Raw genomic sequence first — 27931 nt, 5'->3', positions numbered from 1 at the left:
TTGTTGGCAGGTGCCGCAATGGCGGTGCCCAGGCGCTGAGGGCGGCGCCGGGCCGCGGTGAGGGGCGGCGGGACCCGGCAGGACCCGCGGGCACCGAACCTCGGGGGCTCCGGGGGGCTCCGGGGCGGCTCCGAGCTCCTCCAGGCCCGGGGAGCGGGCACACCCCGAGGTGCAGCCCTGCGAAACCGCTGGGCCGCTTCCCCGCGCTCCCCGGCCCGCTCTGGGCTCAGGGCCCCGTCCCCCTCGCCTTGAGCTGTCCGTCCGCAGGGTGACCATGAAGGTGGTGAACCTGAAGCAGGCCATCCTGCAGGCCTGGAAGGAGCGCTGGAGCGACTATCAATGGGCCATAAACATGAAGCGGTTCTTCCCCCGCGGAGCCACCTGGGACATCCTCAACTTGGCAGGTCTGGGGGGAGGCGAGGGGTTCCCCCTCCTTACTGGGCACACTGGGCTCTTTTGGGGGTCCCCACGCGTGTATTTGGGTGTTGCCCCAAGTGTTCTCCCTTTTGGGGTGTTATGGGGGTGCCTGTTGCATTTGGACCCCTCCTTCCCTTCCCTTCCCACACTGCTTTTCACCCCAGAATTCCCATTCCCAACCATGTCAGCCCATTCCCAACTGTTCCCCCCGTTTTGGGGTCATTCCCTCCTTTTCCCCCATGGGAGGTTTCAGGAGTCAGCACAGCGTGGCTTTTGGGACAAGAGAAGCAGCTTCAAGTTGAGCCAGGAGAGAATTAAGTTGGAAATGAGGAGAAATTTCTTCATTGAAAAGGTGTTGGAACAGGCTGTGGTGGAGCTACCACGTGGATGTGGCTCCAGGGGCTTTGGGTTATGGTGAGATGTTCCTGGAGGTCTTTCCAGCTTTAATGATTCCCTGATTTCCTGATTCTAGCACTGCACAGGAGCCAGGTGCTGCTCCCAAGGCTGCTTCCCAGCCCAATTCAAGGGCATTTCACAGAAATCCTGCCAAGGGCTAGGACTGGTTTAAAGATTTGCCAGGCTCTCCTGCTAATTATAGAAACTTGGTGCTGGGATTTTCCCTGTGCTGCAAGTCCCGGGATAAATAAACAGAGCTGCTGCTGCTCCAGGGGGTTTAAAGGAGCCAGCCCCACACAGGCAGCAGCTCTCACTCCTCTGAGTGTGGGGATCTTTCCCCTGTTCATGTTTTTCCCTTCTCCCCACCCTCCCGTTGGGTTTTGTGTCAGTGCCTGTTTTTTTTTGTCACACGCTGTCCCTGCTGCTGGGTTTGTCATCTCCGAGCTGTGGCCGTGGGGAGAGGGATTTGCTGGGGATGGATTTGCTGGGGATGGATTTGCTGGGGATGGGGGTGCTTGGCTCGAGGGCCAGCCCTGCTGCTGCTGCCCAGCTGCTCCCTGGGGCTCCCAGGTGTCTGTGGCCACCCTGGTGCCACCAGCTCCTGCTCCTCTGTGGCCTGCAGGGTGCTTGGCTTGGCCTCATCTGTGTATCCCCCCAAAACCAGCCACACAGAGAGGATAATTCCCTATTATTTCTGCAGGAATGGGTTTCTCCTGGCCCACATTTAGCCAGGGCTCAGTGGTGTCTTTGGGGCAGCCAGGGAGGAGAAGGAGCCATGTCCCCCTTTTCCTTTTGGGAGCCACACGGGCAGGATGCTGGCCCTGACTCTGAGCATTGTTTGCACCCCATTCCCGAGGTCCTGATGGCTGGAACAGCAGCTCCCCTTCCTCACCACAGCCCCCAGAGCTGTCCTTTGCCAAGCTTAGCTTGGAAGTACAAAGGAGGGAGAGCTGGCACGAGGTGCCAGGATCACGGCAGGGCCTGGCACGTCTGCAGCAGGGAGCAGCATGTGGCTGGCTCGTGGTGACACTGTGCCATGGGCTGGGGAGGGGATGGCTGCCCACCAGCCTTCTGTCCTCATCCCAGACCCTCCTGGCCGAGGATTCAGCCTCGGAGGGACACCCAGGGAGTCTCCTGCACTCAGGATCTGATGGTGCCTCCTCCTCCTCCTCATCTTTGGGGTGACGACTTCCCGCCGAGCTGCTGCTCCCCCTTTTACATCTGGGTGCTCTGACCTACTTGCAGGCTGCTCTGCAGCCCGGGGCCTGCTCAGGGAGGTGCTTCCTGCACTCTGCCATGGCTCAAATGGGCAATTAAAGGCTTGGCTGAGCAGATGGGACGGGCAGAGCCCCTCAGGCCACCGAGGGCCAGACGGGCAGGGCTGCGCCCAGCGCAGGGGACTGGTGGCCCCAAGCTCAGCCCCAGGTGCCTGGGTAAAAGACACTCAGTGGAGGCTGCAGGAGCCTCCTGGCAAGAAGTGGGAGGAGGGAGGAGAATGTGGAGAGCAGCAGCAGCAGCAGTTTCGGGGCTGGAGCAGGAGGCTGTGAGCTCTGCCTGAATTATTCAGGGATTAGAAAGTTGTGGGATTTGGTGAATCGAGGAGAAAACAGGTTTGGAGTCTCTGTGGTTGGTACAGTTGGACTTTGCCAGCTTCCCTGGGGGATGAGGGGAGAGCAGAGTGTGTCTGTGTGTCCCCATGTGCTGACCTGGGACCCTCTTTCCTTGCAGAGGCTCTGCTGGAGCAGGCCATGATTGGGCCGTCCCCAAACCCACTCATCTTGTCCTACCTGAAATACGCCATCAGCTCCCAGGTAAGGACCTGCTGCTGCTGCTGGGGGTCACCTTGCAGCCTCAGTGAGGCTGGGCAAAGCAACTGGGGTGTCCCCAGACCCCCATGTGAGCCTCTCTGGGGTTGGGCAGACACCCCAAACCCCCATGTGAGCCTCTGTGGGGCTCAACAGACACCCCAAACCCCCATGTGAGCCTCTGTGGGGCTCAACAGACACCCCAAACCCTCATGTGAGCCTCTGTGGGGCTCAACAGACACCCCAAACCCCCATGTGAGCCTCTGTGGGGCCGGAGCAGACACCTCAAACCCCCATGTGAGCCTCTTTGGAGCTGGGCTGACACCCCAAACCCTCATGTGAGCCTCTCTGGGGCTGGGGCAGACACCCCAAACCCTCATGTGAGCCTCTCTGGGGCTGGGCAGACACCCCCAACCCCCATGTGAGCCTCTCTGGGACTGGGCAGACACCCCAAACCCCCATGTGAGCCTCTCTGGGGTTGGACAGACACCCCAAACCCCCATGTGAGCCTCTCTGGGACTGGGCAGACACCCCAAACCCCCATGTGAGCCTCTCTGGGGCTGGGCAGACACCCCAAACCCCCATGTGAGCCTCTTTGGAGCTGGGGCAGACACCCCAAACCTCCATGTGAGCCTCTTTGGAGCTGGGGCAGACACCCCAAACCCCCATTTGAGCCTCTCTGGGGCTCAACAGACACCCCAAACCCTCATGTGAGCCTCTCTGGGGCTGGGCAGACACCCCAAACCCTCATGTGAGCCTCTTTGGGGTTGGGCAGACACCCCAAACCCCCATGTGAGCCTCTCTGGGGCTGGACAGACACCCCAAACCCTCATGTGAGCCTCTTTGGGGTTGGGCAGACACCCCAAACCCCCATGTGAGCCTCTCTGGGGCTCAACAGACACCCCAAACCCCCATGTGAGCCTCTGTGGGGCCGGGGCAGGCAGTGGAGGGCTCAGCCTGTGCCCTGGGCAGGGATGTTTCCATAAATAGCCTCTGCCATCGCCCAGGGTGGCAATTCTGCCCGCCAAGAGGCTCTGCACTCTCTCTGAGCTCCACAATTCCATATCCTGGCATTTAATATCGCCTAAAGTTTGTGTGAAACGCATCAGCCATCACCTAAAAATGTCTGTTTGGATTTGTGCCGGGTCAGTGGCCCAGCCCTGGCCCCGTCTGCGGTGACAGGCAGCGGGGCCGTGCCCTGACCTTGCCGTTCCTCAGCAACAGCCCCTGCCACACCGCGCTTGTTTTGGCTTTCTCTCTTGTAGATGGTGTCCTATTCCACGGTGCTGATGGCCATCAGCAAGGTAGGGCTCTGCCAGGTGCTCTCAGAGGTTTCACTCTTCACCCACAACCCCACAAATCCCTTTCCCTCCCCACAAGCTCCCACCAAATATAGGTCAAGTGGAAAGCGACGTCCTGGGCTGAGTCAGCAGCGGGCAGCCGGCGCAGATTAACGCCCAAGCCTTTCTGTGTCCCCCTGGGGATGGGCTGCCGTGGGTCCCAGGGGGTTTTTGGAGGTGTCAGTGCCTTGTCCGTCTGCCCTGGGGGGCCTGGCAGGCTCCTGCCTGTGTGTAACCTCATCCCAAAATGCTGGAAACCACATCCTGCTGTGGCCGGCCGTGCTGGCAGCGCTGTGGGGATCAGAGCTGGCCATGGAGGAGCTGGGTTACAGCCACACACACCACGCTCAGCTGTGCTCTGTGTCCCTGTGCTGCTTCCTTGGGGACACTGAGCGCCCTCCATGGCTGCCTCTGTGTCCCTGTGCTCCTTCCTTGGGGACACTGAGCGCCCTCCATGGCTGCCTCTGTGTCCCTGTGCTCCTTCCATGGGGACACTGAGCACCCTCCATGGCTGCCTCTGTGTCCCTGTGCTCCTTCCTTGGGGACACTGAGCGCCCTCCATGGCTGCCTCTGTGTCCCTGTGCTCCTTCCATGGGGACACTGAGCGCCCTCCATGGCTGCCTCTGTGTCCCTGTGCTCCTTCCATGGGGACACTGAGCGCCCTCCATGGCTGCCTCTGTGTCCCTGTGCTGCTTCCTTGGGGACACTGAGCGCCCTCCATGGCTGCCTCTGTGTCCCTGTGCTGCTTCCATGGGGACACTGAGCACCCTCCATGGCTGCCTCTGTTTGGTGTTGGGACGCTCCTCACAGGCTATGAAAGACCCTCCACTCTCCTCCTTGGCAGGGTCACCTCAGGCCCCCGACTCAGGGTGACCAAAGGAGGAATGACTTCAGGGAGAATGATTTCTGTTGTTATGGGGATGGAGGGGAGAACTTCGCTTGCAGTCAGCGTTGAAAATTTTGGGGAACTGGAGGCTGAGCTCGAAGCCCTGGCGAGGTGGGGACCCCTCCAGGGGTCTCAGAGGGGAGGATAGAGCAGAGCCCAGCCCAGCTCAGCTCCAAAGGGTTCGGGCTCGTTGCTGTTTGCCCGTGCCTCGTCTCTGCCCGTTCGGAGGGGCGGGCACAGCGCTGACCTTGACAGCCGAGCCTTCCTCCTTCAGCGCAGCGTGGGCCCAGCGCGGAGCTGCGGGCAAGCTCCGGCCCGGCGGGGCTCCCCATCTGCTCCGGGAGGAGGCGGGGGGGCCGCGCTTCTGCTGCCCGCCGCCCCCAGCCCCGCGGCCGGCCGGGCCGATGGCGCTGCCAGCCCCAGCGAGCCGGGGGTGGGCAGGGGGCTGGCGGCCGGCCCGCCGCAGCCCCGGCCTGAGGCTGCGGGGAAAACGCAGCCCCGGCGCTGCTGCCGCGGCCCCAGCGCCTCTCACAACCCCGGGAGGGCATGACCTGGCCGACAGACAGCCCTGACCTACTTCTCATTCAAGTGGCTTCTGGGCAGCTGCCAGGGGGAGTGTCCTGTGGCCGCAGAGCTTGGCCCGGCCCTGGAGGAAGGGCTTGAGCTCGTGTGGAGCTGCCGGAGCAGTCCCCGTGTGAAGCCTCTCTGTGTTCCCCTGCTCTAGTTCGATGACTTCTCCCGGGATTTGTGTGTCCAGTCGCTCTTGGAGATCATGGACATGTTCTGTGACCGCCTCAGGTATTGTGTGGTGTTCCAGCACTGCCAGCTCTGCCCTGGCTGTGCCATGGGCAGAACCAGAAGCCAGCCGAGCCTGAGGGTCCTGTCTGATCCCAGAATACTCACCCTGGCAGAGGAAGGCAGGTTCCCCCTCCAGCTCTGTGTCCCTTACCAAGTTGCCTGCCTCGTGAGGGCCAGCACAGGGGCAGCAGAGGGAATCCAAACCCCACCAGCTTTGTGGGAAACTGCCAGAAACCCCCCTATTCTGGATAGACCTCACTGTTTATCCTTCCCTGTTCAGCTGGATGGGGTGGGTGTAAGACTCATGGTCTGAGGGTCTCTATTTCCTTTCCCTCTGCACCTTCCCAGGCCCCAGCTGCATGTCCCACTCTGCTCCTGCCCTAGGCACTGCCTTGTTTTTTTCCTTTATGCTTTTCCGCTGGTGTTGCAGGACCCAGGGGAGTCCAGACAATTCAGGCCACAAAAACTTTTTTAGAAAGCTCAGAAATCTTCCTGTTAACCCCTGACAGCCTCTTCTGGGAGGCAGGAGCGTGTGGCAGGGACAGTGAGAGGAGAAGGAGGATGAGGAAGGCTCTTCAATGAGATGAAATGAAGCAGCAGCAATGAATATGCATCAGTGGCAGATGTTGACAAGGAGCTGTCGCTGGCCAACTGCAGAGCCAGCCCTTAATCCTCTCCTGGCTGCTCTGATCCTCTGCTTAATTTGATCAAAACTTCTGGCCCCGATGATTTGTGCATCACGAGGGGAAAGCGTTCACCTCTCACAGCGCTGATCAATGCTGAGCCTCCCTTAGCAAGATAATTTGATTAAAAGCTTGGAAAGTTTCCCTGTAGTGGAGAGGCCAGCGAGGAGGCTGCATGGTGGGGGCTGGGGGTGTCTCCTTCCCCCTGGCACAGCAGGAATTCTGGTGGGATGAGCAGGTTGGGATCTGCAGCAGAGGAGTGGGCTGGGAGTGCAGGACCTGGCTTTGGGTTCCTCAGCCTACCCAGTGTCTGTGCCTCAGTTTCCACACTCACAATGAGCATATTCCCACTTTTCCCTTGTCCCAGCTGCCATGGCAAGGCTGAGGAGTGCATCAGCCTGTGCAGGGCACTGCTCAGTGCCCTCACCTGGCTCCTGCGCTGCGCCACCTTCTACGCCGAGAAGGTGAAGGATCCTCTGGAGCAGGCAGCAGCAGAGAACCAGCTGAAGATGTGCCTGGAGAGGCTGGAGAAGGTGCTCAGCAGCACCAAGAACCGTGCCCTGATCCACATTGCCAAGCTGGAGGAGACCTGTACGTCCCTGTCCCTGCATGCTGGCCCTGGGGAGATGTCATTGGCACCTCTCCCTTCCCCCTGCCCGGCTCCTGCCGCATTGTCCCTGCGGCTCCAGGCCCATCCATCTTCCAGCCCTGTTGCTGGAACCATCTCCTCCCTGGCTCTGTGCCACTCTCTGCCCCCTCCCCTGCGTGCTGCCTTTGGAAGAGGAGCAGAATTAATGTGAAGGCTGCAGGAGCTGTTCCTGGGTGTGCTGTGCTCACACAGCCTGGCACAGCCCCACGCCTTGGTCTGTGTCTGGCCAGCAGGCTGTGCCAGGCTGGGCTTGGGGTGGGACCACACAGACCCCTGGGCTGGGCTTGCATCACCAGTGGGGACTCCCAGCCTCTTCAGCCTGCTGTGGGCCTTGGAGCTGGCCTGCCTGGTTTCCCCATTTCCCTTCACTGAATCCCTGCCTTCCCTCCCCAGCCTCCTGGAGCACCGTGGAGCAGTCCCTGCTCAAGCTGGGAGAGAACCTGAACAACCTTGGCAGCTCCCCGCTGCGGAGCCAGGCTGATGACTGCGTGTCCCTCATCAAGAGGTGGCTGTGTGCTGCTGCCCTGAGGGCTCAGGGGGTGAAATGGGTCTGAGCCTCACTCTGAGTCCCCCAAAATCCTGCTCTGAGGCTCCTCCCTCCCTGCACACTGGCTCTCTGCTTCCCCATCCCTTCCCTGCTCCAGCAGAGGAGAGAGGACAGAGCTAGTAGTGATTTATTGCAGAAGAGTCTTACCCAGGGGTTGCTCCTCTGGTGACCCTGAGACCTTTTACTGGCCCTCAGCTGCTCTGTCCCTGCTCTGGATCCCCCTGGAATTGCTCCCAGGGCTTGAGGGCTTGGCTGAGCCTTGGAGCTCCCAGGTGTTCCAATGTCCTGCCCCGGGGGCAGCAAAGGTCAGGGGTTTGGCCAGGGAATGGGAGTGGGACAGGAGGAGCAGGAATCTGTCCCTGCAGGGCTCCAGTGACCCTGTGCTCTCCTCTTCCACCCCCAGCATCCCCACCATGCTCTCAGTCCACTCAGAGCAGCTGAACAAGACAGGCTTCCCCACCGTGCACGCCGTGGTGCTGCTGGAGGGCACCATGAACCTCACAGGAGAGACCCAGCCCCTGGTGGAGCAGCTGATGATGGTGAAGAGGATGCAGGTACAGAAGTGACAGTGTGTTCTGCTCAGGCAGCCTGGGGCTGTGGGGCCAGGCCATGTGTGTGCCTTCCCTGTGCTGGTCCTGGACCAGGGGAGCAGCAGGAGCCCATCAACACCTCAGCAGGGCTCTGGCTGGGCTGGGGGATGAGCTTTGCTGCCAGCCCAGCACTGGGAGGGTTTGTGTGTGTGCCCCACAGCGCATCCCCTCCCCTCTCTTCGTGCTGGAGATCTGGAAGGCCTGTTTTGTGGGCCTCATCGAGTGTCCTGAGGGCACAGAGGAGCTCAAGTGGACAGCCTTCACCTTCCTGAAGGTAGGGCCCAGCCCCAGCACTGAGTCCCTGCCTGCTGCTGTCCTTTCCCTGCTCCTGCTGAGGTCTGAGCTTTGCCAGAGCAATCAATCCTTCTTCTTTGCAGTGTGCTCCTTGGGGTGCCCAGACCCCACAGTGTGCCCCTCACCCCACAGTGTGTGCCCCTCGAGGTGATTCCCACCCCACAGTGTGCCACTCACCCACCTTGTGTCCCTTGGGATGCCTTCCAACCCCATAGTGTGCCCCTCACCCACTCAGAATTCCCCTTGGGTTACCCCCACACCCCAAAATGTGCCCCTTGGGGTGTCCCACTCCTCCCAATGTTCTCCCCAGGGTGATCCCCACTCCCTACAATGTTCCCTTTGGGGTCCACCCCACCTGAGCCCTCCTGTCACCCCCTAGCATCAACTGTGCTGTCAGGGGCCTCCTTTCAGCCCAGCCTCATTTTGTTTGGCAGAGTTTTTTCCTGAGAGGTCATGGGGGAAATGTGGCTCCAGGTGATGGTGGAAGGACCCTGCAGAGGGGAACAGGGGCACAAAATCCCCTGGGTGCACACCCTGCTCCAGAAATGTTGCTTTCCTGGGGCTGGGGGGTCCCAGCTGTGGAACAGGGTCTGCCCTCATGTCACTCTGTGCCCTCATGTCACTCTGTGCCCTGTGTCTTTCAGATGCCCCAAGTGCTGGTTAAACTCAAGAAGTATCCCCAAGGAGACAAGGTGAGACTGGTGGTGTTGTTACCTGCATGGGGAAATGTTCCCTGTCCCAAAACCCTTCCCTGATGGAGCAGGTGGGGACAGGGGGAGCTGGGCTGGTGAGCTGAGTGCCTGGCTTTGTGTTGGTCAGGATTTCACTGAGGATGTCAACTGTGCCTTTGAGTTCCTGCTGAAGCTGACCCCTCTGCTCGACAAAGCCGACCAGCGCTGCAAGTGAGTGAGTGCCCAGCATGGCCACAGCTGCCACAGCCCCCCTGTCCTCAGTGTGGGGACAAACCAACAAACCAACCCAATTCCTGGCAGGGCTGGCTTGGTTTCTGATCCCATTTCTTCTTCCTGAGGAGCTGCTGCTGCTGCTGCCACATGAGTGAGGCAGCTGTGTCACATGTGTGACACCCAGAGCTGCTCTGGACCCTGCAGCACCCTCAGAGGGGTGGGACAGGGCCAGCAGGGCAGCTCATGATCCCCCTGCCCTGTGGCACTGTCTGGGGTGACAGGAATGCTGTCCTTGGGGCTACAGCTCTCCTCTCTCTCTCTCTTCCAGCTGCAACTGCATGAGCCTGCTCCTGCAGGAGTGCAGCAAGCAGGGGCTGCTCTCCGAGGCCAACATGAACAACCTCATTGACAAACGGTACAGCCACCCCAAAATCTGGGGAACCCCCACAAAGGAGCACCTGGTTGGGGGGAGCATGAGGGAGCAGCTGTGCTGACACTGGGGGGCTGGAGCACCTGGTTTTGGGGGGAAGCAGCTGTGCTGACACTGGGGGACTGCAGCTGGGACATGCATGGTGGCCTAGGGGGACAGGATGCTGCTTTTGGGACAGGTTGGGTACAGGCAGAGTTTGTCCCCTCATAGAGGCAGCTGGTGGTGGCCTGAGGCAGTGGCTGTCCCTTGAGGGTGCCATGGGTGGAGGGAGGGAAGGCAGAGTGATGGATTCCTACAACTGGCCCTTCTTTGGGGTCCCCCAGGGCCGCAGACAAGGAAAACTCTCCGTCCCTGAAATCGGCCGAGAACGCCAACATCCAGCCCAACCCTGGGCTCATCCTGAGGGCTGAGCCCACTGTCACCAACATCCTGAAGGTCAGTGCCCTTCTGCAGCCCTGCTGGGCTGGCTGGGCTCAGGCCTGGAGCCCTTTGCCAGCAGCATCAGTCTAAGCAGGCAGCCAGGGTGCTTGGGAGGCGCCGGATTTCTCCCTGCCCTGGGGTGGAGTAGTGGAGGAATCACTGGAGCCTTGCTGCTCCATTGTGGAGATGAGGAGCTCCCCTCCTCCTCTCCTTCCCAGGAAGCTGGAGGAGCTGTCAGGTGGCATGTCATCAGTGCCAGCAGCCTGAGCCCAGCCAGCTCTGCCTGTATCAGCTGCTCTCTGTGTGTATCTCCCCTGCTCCCTGGGGACTCCCCCTGTCCCTGTCTCACTCTGCTTGTTTTGCTGCTACTGAGTGACAGGGGATGTTTTCCTGCTGGTGGCAGGGGCTCAGAGGTCTCCATCCCACCTCTCCCAAATCCAGCAGTCCCTGTTCCTTAAGGTTTCAGGGACAGCTCTTGCAGCTGGTCAGCTCTGTACCCATAAAGCTGGAGTTTGCTGCTACTCTGTAGCACACATCCCCATGACTTCCATTTCCTCTTGCTTTTTTTGCTTGTAGACCATGGATGCAGATCACTCCAAGTCCCCTGAGGGCCTGCTGGGGGTCCTGGGTCACATGCTGTCTGGGAAGAGCCTGGACTTGCTGCTGGCAGCAGCAGCAGCCACTGGGAAGCTGAAATCCTTCGCTCGGAAGTTTGTCAAGTGAGTGCCCACATGGGTGGCACTGTGAGTGGTGACCAGGGGGCTGGGGGGGGACAGGCACCCCTTAAACTGCCCCCTGAACAGGGCTGGATGTGCCTGTGACCCTGTGGAGCACTGGGGAGGGCTGAGATCTCAGGGATGCTGCACCCCACAGCCCCCCATCTTTGCATGAACAGGACAGAGAATTGGAGCCAGGCTGGTCTGGGGTGTTGAGAAAACTGAAGGCTGTGGCTGAGCCCTGGATGCAGGGCAGTGTGTCCCTGCCTTCTGCAGACACACACGTCCTGCTTAGTGCACACACACGTGGGGCTGTGTGATGGGCTCCTCCAAGGTGGCTTGGGGGGGTTCTGTGCTCTGAAATGCCCTCTCTGGGGAAAGCCCTTGGTGTGGGTGAGCAGCTTGGCTGGAGCTGTGTGACCACAGGGAGGAGGTGACGTCCCTGTGGTGCTGGAGGGTGTCTGCAAAGCTGGGCCTTGCATCTTCTGCCCCTCTCTGCTGGAGCTTGGTGGGGGGTTCTGCAGGCCAGCCCTGCTTGTGTCAGGGCTGGGAATTGTGTGGTTGGACTGATGGTGCTTTGCTGCCACTCTGTGCCCCTGCAGGCTGAATGAATTCACCAAGCAAATCACCGGGGAAATCTGTGAGTGCGCGTTCGTCCGTGCGTCGGGTGATTGGAGCTGTGCCCCCCCTGCTGCCCCTGCTGGGGTGCTCTGGGGCCTGCCTGAGTTAAACTGGGACTGGCTGTGGCACCAGAGCCAGCTGAGCTGTGCCAGGCCTGCCTGGGGGTGCTGGCAGGGTGGGTGCTCTGTGCCACCAGGGATTTGGGGACACGCTGTGTGTCCATCCCAAATCTGGGGTGTTCCCGTGGGCTCCCTCTCCCCAGCTGAGCCTGGGGGCCCCTTGGCTCCCTCCCTGGAAGGGGTGATGTGTCAGCACAGCCCAGATAAGGACTCTGACTCTGTGTGATGAAACTTGCAGAGTGCTCTGACCTTCCATGGTGAGGGAGGCCCCGCTTGGGCTGGGGCTGCCCAGAGGAGGCCAGAGCTGCTCTGGGAGAGATGAGGTGTGGGGAGGCACTTGGAACATCCACTGGGGGGGTTAGAAACTGTGTGGGGGAACAGTGGGGGAACTGTGCCCTGGCCCCCTTGTTTGTGGGGTTCTGCTTCCCTCCTCCTGCTGAGGCCCCAAGGTTTTTATTTCTCCTCCCTCAGCCAAGAGTGGCCCAGTCCGGGCTCTGCTCTTTGACATCTCCTTCCTCATGCTGTGCCATGTGGCCCAGACCTATGGCTCAGAGGTAAGAATCCTTTGGGGGGAGGGATGAGAGGGTGGGACTGGATCCTGTGAGGGAGGGGAAGGATGAGGCTGGATGCTAAGAGGAGCTCTCAGATCTGCCAGCTCAGGCCCTGCGCTGCTGCAGCCTATCAGCCTCCTCTAGTGGCCAGCCTGCCACTGTCCTCACTGTCCCTGCAGCCACTTCGTAGCCCAGGGCACAGCACCCAGTGCCTGTCACCTGCAAATGTGTCCCTGGGGCTCTCTGGGTGCCAGGTGATGGAGCAGGACTGGCTGTCACCTCCCTGAGGACTTGGGCTGTGCTTCATTGGTGGGATCAATGGGAATGCTGCTTCCAATGGCCCTTGCACCTCACCAGACTGCTCCCAGTTTGGCACTGGTTGGCATGGCCAGGCAGTGTCAGCCCTCCCTGTCTAAGGAGGAACTCCCAGCCCTGCCCAAGAAACCACTTTGGGTTGCACGAAAATTTTCCAGGTTTCGACATCTGTGTGTGCTGGGAGGCGAAACGATACCGAAACCTGGGGGTGCTGAGAGGGGGGAGAGCAGGGTCCTGCCCAGGCAGCCCTGGGAGCAGGGAGGGGAAACCAGGCAGGGATGGCTGTGCCCAGGGCTGTCCAATGAGATCTCATCCCCCCCTCCCAGCCCAGCAGCTTTCCTGCCCAGCTGCTGCTGAACAGATGTGTGAAACTTCTTTGGACAGAAATAGCGTCCTCTGGGTGACACGGGCTGAGGGGAGGAAGTGACGTGTGGGGTTCCCAGCTCATGGCCCCCACAGAGGTGACCCCAGCCCCAGGGACCTTATGGACAAAGGACTTGTTTGAGCTGGACACTGTGACCCCGTGGCCACACTCACAGCTGGCCTGGCATCTCTGCTCTGAGCTGGGCTGTGTTCTGCTGGGCAGCACCGTGGTGTTAGGGGAAACCACAACCCACAGAGGGGAAACCAGTGCCTCAGACAGCCTGAGCAGTGCCCTGCTGGGGCCTGACCAGTGCCTGTCCCTCCCTCCGGGCCACGGGGCGGCGCTGTTCCCACGGCCGTGAGCACCCTGGGGTGGGGGACAGACCCAGGGTGGGACAGACATACCCCAGGGTGGGACAGACATGCCCCAGGGTGGGACAGACATGCCCCAGGGTGGGACAGACATACCCCAGGGTGGGACAGACATACCCCAGGGTGGGGGTCCCCAGCAGGGTCCCCACCTGGGGATGAGGGTGCAGACCCCGTGTTGGTTCCTTTCCAGGTGATCCTGTCGGATTCCAACCCTCCAGGGGAGGTGCCCTTCTTTGAGACCTGGATGCTGACCTGCATGCCCGAGGAGGGGAAGATCCTCAACCCCGACCACCCCTGCTTCCGCCCGGATTCCACCAAGGTGGAGTCCCTGGTTGCCCTCCTCAACAACTCCTCTGAGATGAAGCTGGTGTAAGAGCCCACCCGTGTGCCCACCCTGCCAGCTCTGGGGGGAGCCCCCAGCCCCACAGCTGGGTCTGAATCCCCATCTCTCTCCCTGACAGGCAGATGAAGTGGCACGAGGTGTGTCTGAGCATCTCAGCTGCCATTCTGGAGATCCTCAATGCCTGGGAGAATGGAGTCCTCAGCACGGAGTCGATCCAGGTGGGGCTGCTGGGTGGGCAGAGTGGAGCTGAGGAGGGGCCAAGGGTCCAGAAGCTCTGGGGTACCCTGTTCTCCTGCCCTGATCCCTCTGGCAGCTGCCTTGGAGCTCGGAAGTGGGAAATTGATGTGGCTCCAGCCCCTTGTTCCTGCTCCAAAGTGCCCTGTGGGTGGCAGTGGGACTGGCAGGGACAGTGTCACACCCATGGAGGACACAAGGGGTTGAACCCTGCAGTCAGGACCCACAGCCCTGGGAGGTGATGGCTGCACACCCACCTGGCCGTGCTTCTCTCCTCTGCTAGAAAATCACAGAGAACATCAAGGGCAAGGTGTGCAGCATGGCAGTGTGTGCAGTGGCCTGGCTGGTGGCCCACGTCCGCATGCTGGGCCTGGACGAGCGCGAGAAATCCCTGCAGATGATCCGGCAGCTGGCGACGCCTCTGTACGGGGAGAACACGCTGCAGTTCTACAACGAGCGGTGAGCTGGGGCCAGGGGCTGCTCCTGCCCTGCAGCTGGGCCCAGGGGCTGCTCCTGCCCTGCAGCTGGGGCCAGGGCCTGATCCTGCCCTGCAGCTGGGCCCAGGGCCTGATCCTGCCCTGCAGCTGGGCCCAGGGGCTGCTCCTGCCCTGCAGCTCGACCCAGGGGCTGCTCCTGCCCTGCAGCTGGGCCCAGGGACTGCTCTTGCCCTGCAGCTGGGGCTCAGAGCCTGATCCTGCCCTGCAGCTGGGCCCAGGGGCTGCTCCTGCCCTGCAGCTCGACCCAGGGGCTGCTCTTGCCCTGCAGCTGGGGCTCAGAGCCTGCTCCTGCCCTGCAGCTGGGCTCAGGGCCTTCTCCTGCCCTGCAGCTGGGGCCAGGGGTTGTTCCTGCCCTGCTTCCCCTTCTCCACTTCCCAATCCTGTGCCATCTCCTGCCCAGCTTCTGCTGCCCAGCTCCACGCTGCCTCCTGCCCCCTTTCCACTTTCCAGTGCCATTGTCTCCTGGCCTTCTTCTTCCCATTGCCATGCCATCTTCCCTGTTTCTTCTTTTCAGTGCCATGCCATCTTCCCTGTTTCTTCTTTTCAGTGCCATGCTATCTTCCCTGTTTCTGCTTCCTGGTGCCATGCCATCTTCCCTGTTTCTGCTTCCTGGTGCCATACCATCTTCCCTGTTTCTGCTTCCTGGTGCCATGCCATCTTCCCTGTTTCTTCTTCCCAGTGCCATGCCATTCTCTGTGCCCTGCTGTCCCTTCCCTGTGCCATGCCACTCTCTGTGCCCTGCTGTTCCTCCCCAATGCCATGCCACTCTATGTGCCCTGCTATCCCTTCCCTGTGCCATGCCATTCTCTGTGCCCTGCTGTTCCTCCCCAATGCCATGCCACTCTATGTGCCCTGCTATCCCTTCCCTGTGCCATGCCCACTCTCTGTGCCCTGCTGTTCCTCCCCAATGCCATGCCACTCTTTGTGCCCTGCTGTCCCTTCCCTGTGCCATGCCATTCTCTGTGCCCTGCTACCCCTTCCCAGTGCCATGCCATTCTCTGTGCCCTGCTGTCCCTTCCCTGTGCCATGCCACTCTCTGTGCCCTGCTGTCCCTTCCCAGTGCCATGCCACTCTCTGTGCCCTGCTGTTCCTCCCCAATGCCATGCCACTCTCTGTGCCCTGCTGTCCCTTCCCTGTGCCATGCCACTCTCTGTGCCCTGCTGTCCCTTTCCCTGTGCCCTGACCCCATCTCTCTGTGCCAGCGTGGTGATCATGAGCTCCATCCTGGAGCACATGTGTGCGGACGTCCTGCAGCAAACGGCCACACAGATCAAATTCCCCTCCACTGGCATGGACACCATTCCCTACTGGAACCTTCTGCCCCCCAAGAAGCCCATCAAGGAGGTTCTGACCAGCGTGTTCACCAAGGTGCTGGAGAAGGGCTGGGTGGACAGCCGCTCCATCCACATCTTCGACACCCTGCTGCACATGGGGGGGGTCTACTGGTTCTGCAACAACCTGGTCAAGGTATGAGGGGGCAGGAGGGACCCCCTAGTGCTGGGCAGGGTGTGAGGGCAGGAATGGTGGGTCTGGTTTGTGTTCCCAGTGTCCTGGGTTCTCAGGTAGCTGTTGTTAATTGCTGCCCTGAGGTGTGCAGGATGTCTCTGTTTCACCTGAGTGGCTGAAGAACGAGTCTGGACTCTTCAGTTTTCTGTCTTGAGGTTGTTTATCAATTCTTATCTATAAAATTTTCCTTCTGCCCAGTCGAGGTCTGCTCAGCAGGGCAGCCACAGGCACTCTGACTGCCCCTCTACACCACAAACCAAGTACAACATATCTACACTTAATTCCCAATACCTATCACCTGTGTTAGACAGTGCACTTCTACTCTAAACCAATCCCAAAGTGCCAACATCACTGCAGAAAGTGGAGAACAAGGAGAAGAAGGAGAGGAAGGACAGGACATGCCCAGATTCCTCCCTCTTGCCTCTTGAACCCCCAAATTCTACATTTTCACCCTGTCACAAATTCACTATCATTCTACTCAAACTCTTGTGGCTTGTAACTCCTCACACAAAGCTGGTGATTGTTTCCAGCCCTTGGGGTGGTGTTAGTTTTTATACCAAAATCTACGTGTACAATATTTACACTTAATTCCCAATACCCATCACCTGTGTTAGACAGTGCACTTCTACTCTAAACCAATCCCAAAGTGCCACCATCACTGCAGAAAATGGAGAGTAAGAAGAAGAAGAAGAAAGGCTGGACACACCCAAGTTCCTCCATCTTCTCCCCATAACCCCCATAACCAAAAATCCTAAAATCTCCATTTCCACCCTGTGATAATTTTATTATTATACTATTCAAACCTCTGTGACTTTCAGGTCCTCATACAAAGCTGGCAGCTTGCTCCAGGGGTCACAATCAAATCCCCAGGGTCTCTGAGCCCCCCAGCAGGGTCCTGGCAACTCTGGGCACCCAGAGGGATGCGCTGAGTTCTGACACTGGGTGTCCCTGGGCTGGGTGCTGGGACAGTCCTGGCTCTGTTCTGGACAGTGCCACCTCTCCCCTGCCCTCCTGCAGGAGCTGCTGAAGGAGACAAGGAAGGAGCACACGCTGAGGGCTGTGGAGCTGCTCTATGCCATCTTCTGCCTGGACATGCACCAGCTGACCCTGACACTGCTGGGCCACATCCTGCCCAACCTGCTGACAGACTCCTCCAAGTGGCACACCCTCATGGACCCACCTGGGAAGGCCCTGGCCAAGTAAGACCCCCCAGAGCAATGAAAACTGTCTCCTCAAGGCCTCTTTGGGGAGATGGGAGATGATCTGTGCTGGGATGAAGATCCCAGCTATCCAAATCCCACTCTGGCTTTGGCAGTGCCAGCAGTTCCCATTCCCTGCTGCCCCCTGAGGAGGAGGAGGAGGAGGAGGAGGAGGAGGAAGCTGCTGTGTGCCACACCCCATTGTCAGGTGGGCTGGCAGCACCTGCCTGTGTCCCTGTCTGTCCCCAGGCTCTCTGTTTGGTGTGCCCTGAGCTCCTACTCCTCCCACAGCAAGGTCCAGGCCTCAGCCCGGCAGAAGAAGAGGCACAGGGAGGACATTGAGGTGTGTCTGGGTGGGGCAGGGGGCTCTCTGTGCCCAAAAGCAGCAGTGGCTGGGGAGGGTGAGGGTGGCAGGAGTGGGTGGGTAAATGCAGACTCCCTGCCCAGCTTTTCTGGGTTCTCTGAGGCCTTCCAACCTTAAAATTCAGGGTTCTCCTTTCTCTTTTTCTGGGGAAGGGGCTGTAACGAGCTGCTCAGCATGAGTCCAGCTTAGACTGAGCAGAGATCACATCCTGGGCTGTGGGGATCAGATCCTGGGCTGTGGGGATCAGATCCTGGGCTGTGGGGAACAGATCCTGGGCTGTGGGGCTCAGATCCTGGGCTGTGGGGATCAGCTCCTGGGCTGTGGGGAACAGATCCTGGGCTGTGGGGATCAGATCCTCGGCTGTGGGGAACAGATCCTGGGCTGTGGGGATCAGATCCTGAGCTTTGGGGAACAGATCCTGGGCTGTGGGGATCAAACCCTGGGCTGTGGGGATCAATCAGATCCTGGGCTGTGGGGATCAATCAGATCCTGGGCTGTGGGGATCAGATCCTGGGCTGTGGGGATCAATCAGATCCTGGGCTGTGGGGATCAATCAGATCCTGGGCTGTGGGGATCAATCAGATCCTGGGCTGTGGGGAACAGATCCTGGGCTGTGGGGAACAGATCCTGGGCTGTGGGGAACAGATCCTGGGCTGTGGGGATCAAATCCTGGGCTGTGGGGATCAATCAGATCCTGGGCTGTGGGGATCAGATCCTGGGCTGTGGGGATCAAACCCTGGGCTGTGGGGATCAGATCCTGGGCTGTGGGGATCAGATCCTGGGCTGTGGGGAACAGATCCTGGGCTGTGGGGATCAATCAGATCCTGGGCTGTGGGGAACAGACCCTGGGCTGTGGGGATCAGATCCTGGGCTCTGGGGAACAGATCCTGGGCTGTGGGGCTCAGATCCTGGGCTGTGGGGCTGTGCAGAGCCCAGGGGGGGTGACCAGCCCTGTGCAGGGTGAGGGGCTGCTGGGGCTGACCCCCCCCCCTGTTCCCCCCAGGATTACATCAGCCTGTTCCCACTGGATGACACCCAGCCCTCCAAGCTCATGAGGCTGCTGAGCTCCAACGAGGAGGATTCCAACATCCTCTCCAGCCCCAGTAAGTGCAGGAGGGGAGGGGGGATGGCTGCCCTGCCTCCCTGTCCCTTTGGGAAACGTGTGTTTGCACAAAACCCCTTCCCTTCCCAAACTGGCTGGGTGAGGGTTTAGAGCTCTCAAGTGCTTTTTGAATTGTCTTGGAGTTTTTTGCTTTTGGGAAAAGCCAATTTATTTATTTTTTTCTGGTCAGAACAACTTGAAAGGATGACATTACCCTTTCCTTTCCTGCCAGCTCAGGGGGGTCTTTGTGTCCCTCCAGCCACCCCTCATGGGACCACAGCTGGATGTGACATTCCTGGTGTCTGAGGCCAAATCCTGACATTCCAGTGCTGTTAACAAGGCTGAGGCAGAGCTGAGGATGGGGCCCCTGGTGACATCCCTGTCCCTGCAGTGTCACGGGTTACGACAGCTCCAGTGGGGGATTTGCTGGGGGGATCCATGTCACAGTTCCCACATACATTGTCCACACTCCTGGGCAGTGAGTCAGGACGTTCTCAGGTCATTGTTTCTCCCTTTATCCCAAATTACTCTATGTGTTAGTTTTCATCACATCTATTGACCTTCAGTTTCAGTTTGGTTTCATTACTGTTGAAATATGGGCTTTTCCCTTTATTTCACTTATCTTCTTTTATCTCCTGAGGCAGTCCCACCTCTTCCCAGTGACATTCAGGACTTTTTTGGGCTATTTGCTGCAGTGATGTGGAAATGCTGCTTCCTGCAGCCGCCATGGAACTCATGTGATTCCATGAGAAAAGTGTGGGAGGGCTTTTCTTTTTCTGGTGAGCATCCTCAGAGCAGCACAAGGTGGATGCTGCAGATTTAGGGCTGTGGGGTGTGCACAAGATCCTTCCCAAAGGGATTCCCATCCCTTTGGAGCACACCTGACCCAGTTCTTCCCACAAGGAGTGCCCAGCAGTGCTTCCCATCTGGGGGTCAGCTCAATCCTCCTGGTCTGTCCCAGGATTTGCTGCTAGATTTTGGACGTGCTTCAGCTCTGATAGCTGCATTGCACCCTGACAGTGAGATGGGAGGGCTGCTGTGCAGCTGTTGAACATCTGGCTCACACACAGGATGTGTAACACGTGTGTGTGTTGCTGCTGTTGGTGATCATGACACTGATGTCACCACGTGTCACACCCCAAAAGCAGCGTGGCAAACCTGCCTGGGCTCAGTGTGGGCTGGCAGAGGGGACAGGGATAGGGCAGAACCATCTGTGCTGTGTTTTTGGGGTGCCCCACTGGCACCCCAAAAACAAAAACCTCTTCTGCTCCACTGTTGCCTCATGGCAAAGCCCCCCCCAGAGCTGGGTGACCTCGGGTGGCCAGAGCTGGGCACAGTGGCTCAGCCAAGGGGGGCACAAAGCTGTTCCTGACTCTGTTCCTGCCCACAGATCGTTCCATGAGCAGCTCACTCTCTGCCTCCCAGCTGCACACTGTCAGCATGAGGGACCCTCTGAACCGGGTGCTGGGTAAGGTGGGGGTGGCTCTGTGGGGTCACATCCGACCCCTGGGACACCCCCAGATGTCACCTGACTGTCGCTGTCTCTCTGTCCCCACAGCAAACCTCTTCCTGCTCATCTCTTCCATCCTGGGGGCCAAGACAGCTGGCACCCACACCCAGTTTGTGCAGTGGTTCATGGAGGAGTGTGTGGAGTGCCTGGAGCAGGGCAGCCGTGGCAGCATCCTCCAGTTCATGCCCTTCACCATGGTGGGTGCAGTGACAATCCATGTCCCTGCTTGGGGAGTGCCCCAGGATGTGGGACACACTCACCTTCTGTGCTTCTCCTCTGTCCCTGGGCAGGTTTCAGAGCTGGTGAAGGTGTCCACCATGTCCAGTCCCAAAATTGTCCTGGCCATCACTGACCTCAGCCTGCCCCTGGGCCGCCGCGTGGCCGCCAAGGCCATCGCTGCCCTGTGAGCTGGGCTGCTCCAGCAGGGGGGATCCCTGAGGAGCCCAGGGGTCTCCCTGGTGCTCTGAATGCCTGGGATCCCTTAAAGAGGAGCCCAGGGATCTCTCCCTGGTGCTCTGCATGCCTGGGATCCCTTGAGGAGGAGCCCTGGATCTCCCTGGTGCTCTGCATGCCTGGGATCCCTTAAAGAGGAGCCCAGGGATCTCTCCCTGGTGCTCTGCATGCCTGGGATCCCTGAGGAGGAGCCCTGGATGACCCTGGTGCTCTGGATCCCTTAAAGAGGAGCCCAGGGATCTCTCCCTGCTCTCTGCATGCCTGGGATGGCCCCTGTCACTGCTTGCTGGAGGGCTGCTGCCTCAGCACACAGAGCCATCTCCTTGCTCTGCCTCATGGCACTTTTGAGACTGAGACACCCCCTAATTTTTTTTTTTTTTTTTTTTTTTTAATTCTATAAATCAATCTTTTGTACAATCAGCTTTTGCCTCATCTCATTTGGGCTTCTGGGGCTGCCCAAAACCCCTCGGTCCTGGGGGTGATGGGGAGCCAGTGGCCAAGCCCTGTGCTGGGCAGGAGAGGAAATGTCCCTCACCCTGTCCTGGAGCTGAGGGTGGCTGCTGGGCTGCCTGTGCTGCTCTCACTGGGTGGGGCAGGGATGCTTCCCTGCTGTGCTGTCAGCCACAAGCGGGGTCTTGTTGGGAATTCTGCCGCGTGAGCGTGAGGTCTGGTTGGAATTCCTGCCCATGAGTGTGAGTTTTTATTGGAATTCCTCCCCATGAGAGTGAGTTCTCATTGTGAATCCTCCCCATGAGTGTGAGTTTTTGTTGGAATTCCTCCCCATGAATGTTTGTTGGAATTCCTCCCCATGAGTTTTTATTGGAATTCTCCCCATGAGTGTGAGTTCTTATTGGGATTCCTCTCCATGAGAGTGAGTTCTCAATGGAATTCCTTTCCATGAGTGTGAGTTTTTATTGGAATTCCTCCCCATGAGTGTGAATTCTCATTGTGATTCCTCCCCATGAGTGTGAGTTTTTGTTGGAATTCCTCCCCATGAGTGTTTTTGTTGGAATTCCTCCTCATGAGTGTGAGTTCTATTGGAATTCCTCCCCATGAGTGTGAGTTTTTGTTGGAATTCCTTTCCATGAGTGTTTTTGTTGGAATTCCTCCTCGTGAGTGTGAGTTCTCATTGGAATTCCTCTCCATGGGTATGAGTTCTTATTGTAATTCCTTTCCATGAGTGTGAGTTTTTGTTGCAATTCCTCTCCATGAGAGTGAGTTCTCACTGTGATTCCTCCCCATGAGTGTGAGTTCTCATTGTGATTCCTCCCCATGAGTTTTTGTTGGAATTCCTCCCCATGAGTGTGAGTTCTCATTGTGATTCCTCCCCATGAGTGTGAGTTCTTGTTGGAATTCCTCCCTCCCCATGAGTGCGAGTTCTATTGGAATTCCTTCCCATGAGTGTGAGTTCTTATTTGAATTTCTTTCCATGAGTTTTTATTGGAATTCCTCCCCATGAGTGTGAGTTCTCATTGGAATGCCTTTCCATGAGTGTGAGTTTTTGTTGGAATTCCTCCCCATGAGAGTGAGTTCTCACTGTGATTCCTCCCTGTGAGTCCAGTCCGTGCTGGGCACGGGCAGTGGGTGAGTACCTGTGGCCTCAGCAGCACCACCCCAGCCCCGTGCTGGGACCGCCTGGCACTGTGCCCACACCCTGCCAGCTGCTCCAGCAGTGAATCCTCCGGGAGCTGTCATGAGCTCTTGTCCCCGAGGCAGTGGCAGTGCCAGGGCGGCTGCACCTCTGCCCCTTCACTGGTGTTGACTCACAAGAGAGGGGAAAGTGGGGCCAGCCCTTCCAGCCCTTCCCCCCTGTGACTCCAGTGGGGCTCCCAGCCCTGTTTTGGGGGGCTCTGAAGGGGAATGGGGCCCAGGGGGTCCTGCAGGGGTTGTGCCAGTGCTGGCCAGGGACGAGGCAGTGGGATGGTGCCTCAGGGCCAGGCTGACCCCATCTGATCCCAGACGAGCTCAGCTCCTGGCAGCCCCCAGGCTTTGCTGGAAGGAGAGACCCCGATGCCCTTGGGGTGGCTGTGGGTGTTGCTGCTCCTTGGCCTTCACACACGGAGCATCCTCCCCTTCCCACCGCCCCTGGTGCCCATCGGGAGCAGCTGTGGGGCTGGCTGGGGCTCATGGAGCACCAGGATGGGCTGGGATGAGCCTCGGGCTGCTGAGATCCCACCCTGAGCTGGCACCCAGCTGGCCCAGGGGCGGCTCTTTACCGTTAGCCCGGAGCAAAGAGCGGGACCCGGCGTGGCCTCGCCAGCTCTGTCAATATTTGCCGAGGCAGCTCCGTGTGCCTGGCGCTGGCACCGGCGCTGCCCCTTCCAGGAAGGGGCTGGAGCAGGAGAAGGGGGATTTCTGTAAGCGGGGCAGGAGGGAGGGAACTGCCCGCCCCGAGGGTGAGGGCTTCCCCCTGGCAGTTCATGATCCGGGGCTGGAAGTTGGGGGGCAGGAACTGGGAGCCCTGTGGCACCCCCCAGCACTGTGTGGCTGGCATGAGTGTGGTGAGGGATGAGTGTGGTGAGGGATGAGTGAGTGTGGTGAGGGATGCTGGGGTGAGGATTGAGTGTATTGAGGGATGCTGGGGTGAGGATTGAGTGTGGTGAGGGATGCTGGGGTGAGGGATGAGTGAGTGTGGTGAGGATTAAGTGTGGTGAGGGATGCTGGGGTGAGGATTGAGTGTATTGAGGGATGCTGGGGTGAGGGATGAGTGAGTGTGGTGAGGGATGCTGCTGGTCATGGGATGTCAGCGTGGGCCCAGTGGCAGGAAATGGGGGCTGGTGAAGCTGGGACAGCCCAGGGTGGGCAAACACCCACTGGGGAGAGGCTTGGGGGTGCCCTTAGGGGCTTTCTAGGGCAAGGGAGATGCCCAGGGCTCTCTGACATTGCTCATTCACATTGGGGGTGCCCCTTTTGTCCATCCGCTCTTCCTCACTGCTGAAAGCCTCCTCCCACCACGTGGCACATCCCTGGGCTCTGGGAGGGCTCTGGGATGGTTCCTGGAGTATCCCTGGGTTCTGGAAGGGCTCCTGGCACATCCCTGGGCTCTGGGAGGGCTCCTGGCACATCCCTGGGCAGATTCTCTGTGTCACAGCAGCAGCACAAGGGTGGTTGGGGACTCCCAGTGCCATGGCAGGAAATGGGGGCTGGTGAAGCTGGGACAGCCCAGGGTGGGCAAACACCCATTGGGGAGAGGCTGGGGGTGCCCTTAGGGGCTTTCTAGGGCAAGGGAGATGCCCAGGGCTCCCCTGACATTGCTCATCCACATTGTCCATCCACTCTGCCTTCCTCACTGCTGAAAGCCTCCTCCCACCATGGCACATCCGTGGGCACTGGGAGGGCTCCTGGCACATCCCTGGGCAGATTCTCCGTGTCACAGCAGCAGCACAAGGGTGGTTGGGGACCCCCAGTGCCACCAGCCCCGGGATGAGCCCACAAAGCAGCTCTGGTGCCCTGGGCAGGCGTGGGTGGCTTCCAGAGCTTTCTAGGAATCGGCTCTTGCCCAAGCAGCCCTGTGGGTGTGGGAGGAAGTGGCCACCCCACAGCATCTCGGGACCCTCAGCAGGCTCAGGCTGTGGGGTGGGGGCGCTGGGGGGGCTGCATTTCATCTTTCTGAGCTGACACCAGCAGCCACAGCCCCAAAGTCCCATTCCCTCATCCCTCCCGTCTCTGTCCCTGTGTCCCCACAGCCCGGCCACTCTGCCTCCCTCCCACGCAAGCAGGAGACAGAGGAACAGAGAGAGAGAGAGAGAGAGAGAGAGTGCAAAAATAGAGTTTATTTCCATTTTTATCACGTAGAAAAAAAAAAAGCGGGTGTTTCTTGGGGCTCACCCAGCTGCAGCAATAAATACAGTACAAAACCCCCCACGCCCAGAGCTCCCACACAACCACGGGACTGGGGCTGCGTCAGGCTCAGGAGGGTGGGAATGTGTCCAAGTGGCTCCTTCCGGCCAGAGATGGACACAAATAAGTTAAAACTGCAATAAGAGCTCTGAGTTTAGCAGGGAAGGGGGACAGAGCAGAGATGCAGCTCCCCAAAGTGCTGGGGCTCCCCAGAAAAGCCTCATCCTGGCGAGGCTGCTGCATCTCCCCTCCCCTCCCTCCTTAATGGCTAATAAATATTAATTACTAGAAATAACACCCATCAGATGTGTCCCTGCAGGCTGCAGCCCAGACAGGGAGATGCTGCTCGGGAGCATCCTCATCCTGGGATGTTTTCCCCTGGGATGATGCAGCAGCCCCAGCAGTGCGAGCCATGGGGAAACTGAGGCACAGGCAGCACCAGCAGCAGCTGTGGGGGCTCAGCCCAGCTCCAGAACCTCGTAGCAGAGATACGCTTGTGTTTAAATATTAAACAAGGGTGATGCTGCACAGCGACCTGTGCACGGATCCACGGCGGGATCCCCTGGCAGGGGGAGCATCCCTGGACAGATAAATATTAAATAGCCATAAATATTAAATAAGCAGGGAATGGGGTGCTCCCAGGATGTCCCTCGGGTGGGACATCCACAGGCAGGGGTCAGAGGCTGGCGAGGTGCCGCAGTGCCCGGTACGCCGTCTCCAGGAACCGCTGGAAGTTGGCCAGGATGAAGAAGCCGCCGACTTGGTGGTGGAATTGGGAGGAGAAGGTGGGCACGGGGTCCTGGTTCTCTGTGGGGTACGTCACCGTGGCCAGGCCCAGGTCCTCCATCTGCAGCCAGGCAGAGGCAGAGGCGTCAGCTGCAGGCTTGGAGATGCCCCCCTGCCCCAGTGTGCCCTTCGTGGGCATGTAAATCCCACCGTGCCCACCCATTTCTTGGGGTACAGCTCCCACCCTGCCCACCCATCCTTGTGAATACAACCCCTGCCTACCATGCCCACCCATTTCTTGGGGTACAGCTCCCACCCTGCCCACTCATCCTTGTGAATACAACCCCTGCCTACCATGCCCACCCATTTCTTGGGGTGCAGCCCCCACCATGCCCACCCATCCTTGTGAATGCAGCTCCCACTGTGCCCACCCATCCCTGTGAATACAACCCCTGCCATGTGAATGCAGCCCCTACCATGCCCACCCATCTCTTGGGATACAGCTCCCACCATGCCCACCAAATCCTGTGAATGCAGCCCCTGTCATGCCCACCCATCCTTGTGAATGCAGCCCCCATGGTGCCCACCCATCTCTTGGGATATAACCCCTGCCATGCCCACCCATCCCTGTGAATACAACCCCTGCCATGTGAATGCAGCCCCTGCCATGCCCACCCATCTCTTGGGATACAGCTCCCACCATGCCCACCAAATCCTGTGAATGCAGCCCCTGTCATGCCCACCCATCTCTTGGGATACAGCTCCCACCATTCCCACCAAATCTTGTGAATGCAGCCCCTGCCATGCCCACCCATCTCTTGGAATACAGCCCCCACCATTCCCACCCTTCCTTTGGCATGCAGCCCCCATCGTGCCCACCCCTCCTTTGGCATGCAGCCCCTGCTTTACCCACCCATCCCCACAAAGTCCCCCCTTTGCCCCCTCACCTGCTGCTGGATGTTGGAGGACAGGTTGGCCATGTCCAGCTGCAGGGTGTCCACCAGCCCAGCGTGCCCGGGCAGCAGGGCACGGATGGTGGCCAGAGAGCCGTGGTAGACGCGGAGGCCGGCACGGATCTGGCTGAAGCAGGTCTCCTGTGGTGGGCATGGCATGGTCAGTGGGGCTTGGGCACGGCCTGGCCACCAAGACACGGAGGCTCTGGGGTGGCCTGAGCCGCGAGCAGCTCGTGGCAGGGGTGGGCTGCCCGCACTCACTGCCTGGAAGGTGCGTTTGTGGCACTGCTCCAGCGGCGCCTGCGCGACCTCCAGGTCCTGCCGCACCAGCAGCAGCTCCTCTTCCTTGCACAGCTGGAGGGTGTCACACTGCGGACAAAGGGGACAAGGTGAGGATACCAGAGGACCCCGACACACCCAGCACCCTCAACATCCCATCCCAGAGCTGTGGGACCCTGGAGCGGAGCCGGTGCCGTGGGGACGGAGGTGTGGCTGTTGCGTACCCACGAGGGTCACCACATGTCCCCGGTGGGTGCCCCAACACCCCGGGGCTGAGCCTTGGGCAGTGCAGGGGACACTGCTGGCTCCTGGCCCTGCAGTATTGATAAGGGCAGGGAGGGGGTCACCTTATCTATGACCTCGCAGTGGCTGCCGTCCCCCCTCGGCAGCGTGTGGGACTCACCACCAGGCGCTGCAGCGCAGCCACGTCCCCGCGGATCTTGCGGGTAAACTCGAGGTTCCTCTGCAGGAAGAGCTGGAAGTCCTGGTCCCCTGAGAGCTCGGTCAGCGGTGCCCCGTGCAGCGCCCACCACGGTGCCCACAGCAGCACAGCCAGCAGCAGTGCCAGCCCACCTGTGGGGACAGCAGCTCAGTGCCCACCCCATGGAGCCCCACAGCCAGGATGGGCTCAGCAACCAGGACCACCCTGGGGATGGTGGCAGCAGCAAGTGTGGCCTGGGCACAGGGCAGAGACCCCAAAAGGGGAGAGACACCAGTGCCCCCAGTGCCAAGGGCAGCAGCAGGGGGCTCTGGATGTGTGGGTGCAGCAGGTGCTACAAGTAGGGTGAGTTTAGGGGTGCTCTGGGGGTAGTGGGTGCTGTGGGCAAAGTGGGTTTCAGGGCTGGTTTGGGGGCAGTGGGAGCAGTGGGTGCTGTGGTTGTGGGGGCAATGGGTGCTGTGGGCAAAGTGGGTTTTAGGGGTGGTTTGGGGGCAATGGGAGCAGTGGGTGCTGTGGTTGTGGGGGCAGTGGGTGCTGTGGGCAAAGTGGGTTTTAGGGGTGGTTTGGGTGTAACAGGAGCAGCAGGGGAAGCGGGTGCAATGGGAGCAGTGGGACATGGGGGTGCTGCGTGGCTACTCACGGGTGAGGAAGCACATGGTGGGTGCCCGGCTCGGTGTCTCCTCCTCTGTGCAGCGCGGCCCTGCCCAGCCCGGCTCGGCTCCTCTCGCTCCTGCCTGGCTGTTCATTGATCGGGTGGCATTTATAGCGCACATGGGTCCCGGGGATTCTCACCGATGAGGCAACAGCGCGATTGCTTCACTGCCTTAATCACAGCATGCAAATCTCCCGGACCGGGTGCTCGGCCGCGGCCTCAGCCCGGGCTTTCCGGGGCCGGTGGGCAGCGGTGCCCCTCGGTGTGGCTGCAGCCCCCGGTGCTGCCCGGGCAGTGGGGCAGGAGGTGCCTCGGTGACTCATTAACCTGCTCGCCGGGTGCCCACCACGCTGCCCAGGTGTGCCAGAGCTCAGCACAGCAGGGTCATGTGCGGGGTCACTCACAGGGTCACTCGCAGGCGATCGGCCAAGGGGATGGTGGCTTCTCGCTGCCGCTGTCACTCTGGGGTTGTCCCCATCCCCGGCCAGGTGGGCAGCACCCCCTGGCAGCTGCCCCACACACCAGGGTGGGTGCTGGCGGTGTCACCTTCACGGCGGTGGCACCAACTGCAGTGAGACCCTGTCCAGGCAGGTGCCCAGGGCTGTGGCTCCCTGGGG

At 59.8% G+C, this 27931-nt stretch overlaps 2 protein-coding genes across 2 annotated transcripts; one reads left to right on the top strand and one right to left on the bottom strand.

Annotated features, from left to right (window-relative positions):
* Window positions 1-89: 89 nt before the first annotated feature.
* MED24 (mediator complex subunit 24) lies at window positions 90-20403 on the top strand. The gene is made up of 25 exons (XM_058041746.1): window positions 90-404; window positions 2542-2624; window positions 3884-3922; window positions 5569-5642; window positions 6693-6916; window positions 7368-7479; window positions 7925-8075; window positions 8272-8385; window positions 9050-9097; window positions 9225-9307; window positions 9639-9725; window positions 10064-10175; window positions 10737-10879; window positions 11479-11516; window positions 12088-12170; window positions 13408-13586; window positions 13679-13778; window positions 14078-14253; window positions 15494-15758; window positions 16815-16996; window positions 17246-17339; window positions 18364-18463; window positions 19853-19930; window positions 20021-20169; window positions 20263-20403. The coding sequence occupies exons 1-25, from the start codon at window positions 275-277 to the stop codon at window positions 20377-20379; spliced, it is 2961 nt and encodes a 986-aa protein (XP_057897729.1). The 5' UTR covers window positions 90-274; the 3' UTR covers window positions 20380-20403.
* A 4538-nt stretch (window positions 20404-24941) lies between these two features.
* CSF3 (colony stimulating factor 3) lies at window positions 24942-27318 on the bottom strand. The gene is made up of 5 exons (XM_058041817.1): window positions 27303-27318; window positions 26627-26796; window positions 26206-26313; window positions 25939-26085; window positions 24942-25112 (listed from the first exon to the last, which is right to left on the bottom strand). The coding sequence occupies exons 1-5, from the start codon at window positions 27316-27318 to the stop codon at window positions 24942-24944; spliced, it is 612 nt and encodes a 203-aa protein (XP_057897800.1).
* Window positions 27319-27931: the final 613 nt, after the last annotated feature.

The sequence above is a fragment of the Melospiza georgiana genome, chromosome 28 (assembly GCF_028018845.1).
Source record: "Melospiza georgiana isolate bMelGeo1 chromosome 28, bMelGeo1.pri, whole genome shotgun sequence".
Taxonomy (NCBI): domain Eukaryota; kingdom Metazoa; phylum Chordata; class Aves; order Passeriformes; family Passerellidae; genus Melospiza; species Melospiza georgiana.
This window is presented reverse-complemented; position numbering and strand designations above follow the sequence as displayed.

Coding starts and splice junctions, on each gene's coding strand:
- CSF3 (XM_058041817.1), bottom strand. Junction 26,314..26,626: donor CTGCGCTGCAGCGCCTGGTG/GTGAGTCCCACA, acceptor CTTTGTCCGCAG/TGTGACACCCTCCAGCTGTG. Junction 25,113..25,938: donor CCTCCAACATCCAGCAGCAG/GTGAGGGGGCAA, acceptor GCCTGGCTGCAG/ATGGAGGACCTGGGCCTGGC.
- MED24 (XM_058041746.1), top strand. CDS start 275: ATGAAGGTGGTGAACCTGAAGCAGGCCATCCTGCAGGCCTGGAAGGAG. Junction 3,923..5,568: donor TGCTGATGGCCATCAGCAAG/GTAGGGCTCTGC, acceptor CCCCTGCTCTAG/TTCGATGACTTCTCCCGGGA. Junction 9,098..9,224: donor AGTATCCCCAAGGAGACAAG/GTGAGACTGGTG, acceptor TGTGTTGGTCAG/GATTTCACTGAGGATGTCAA.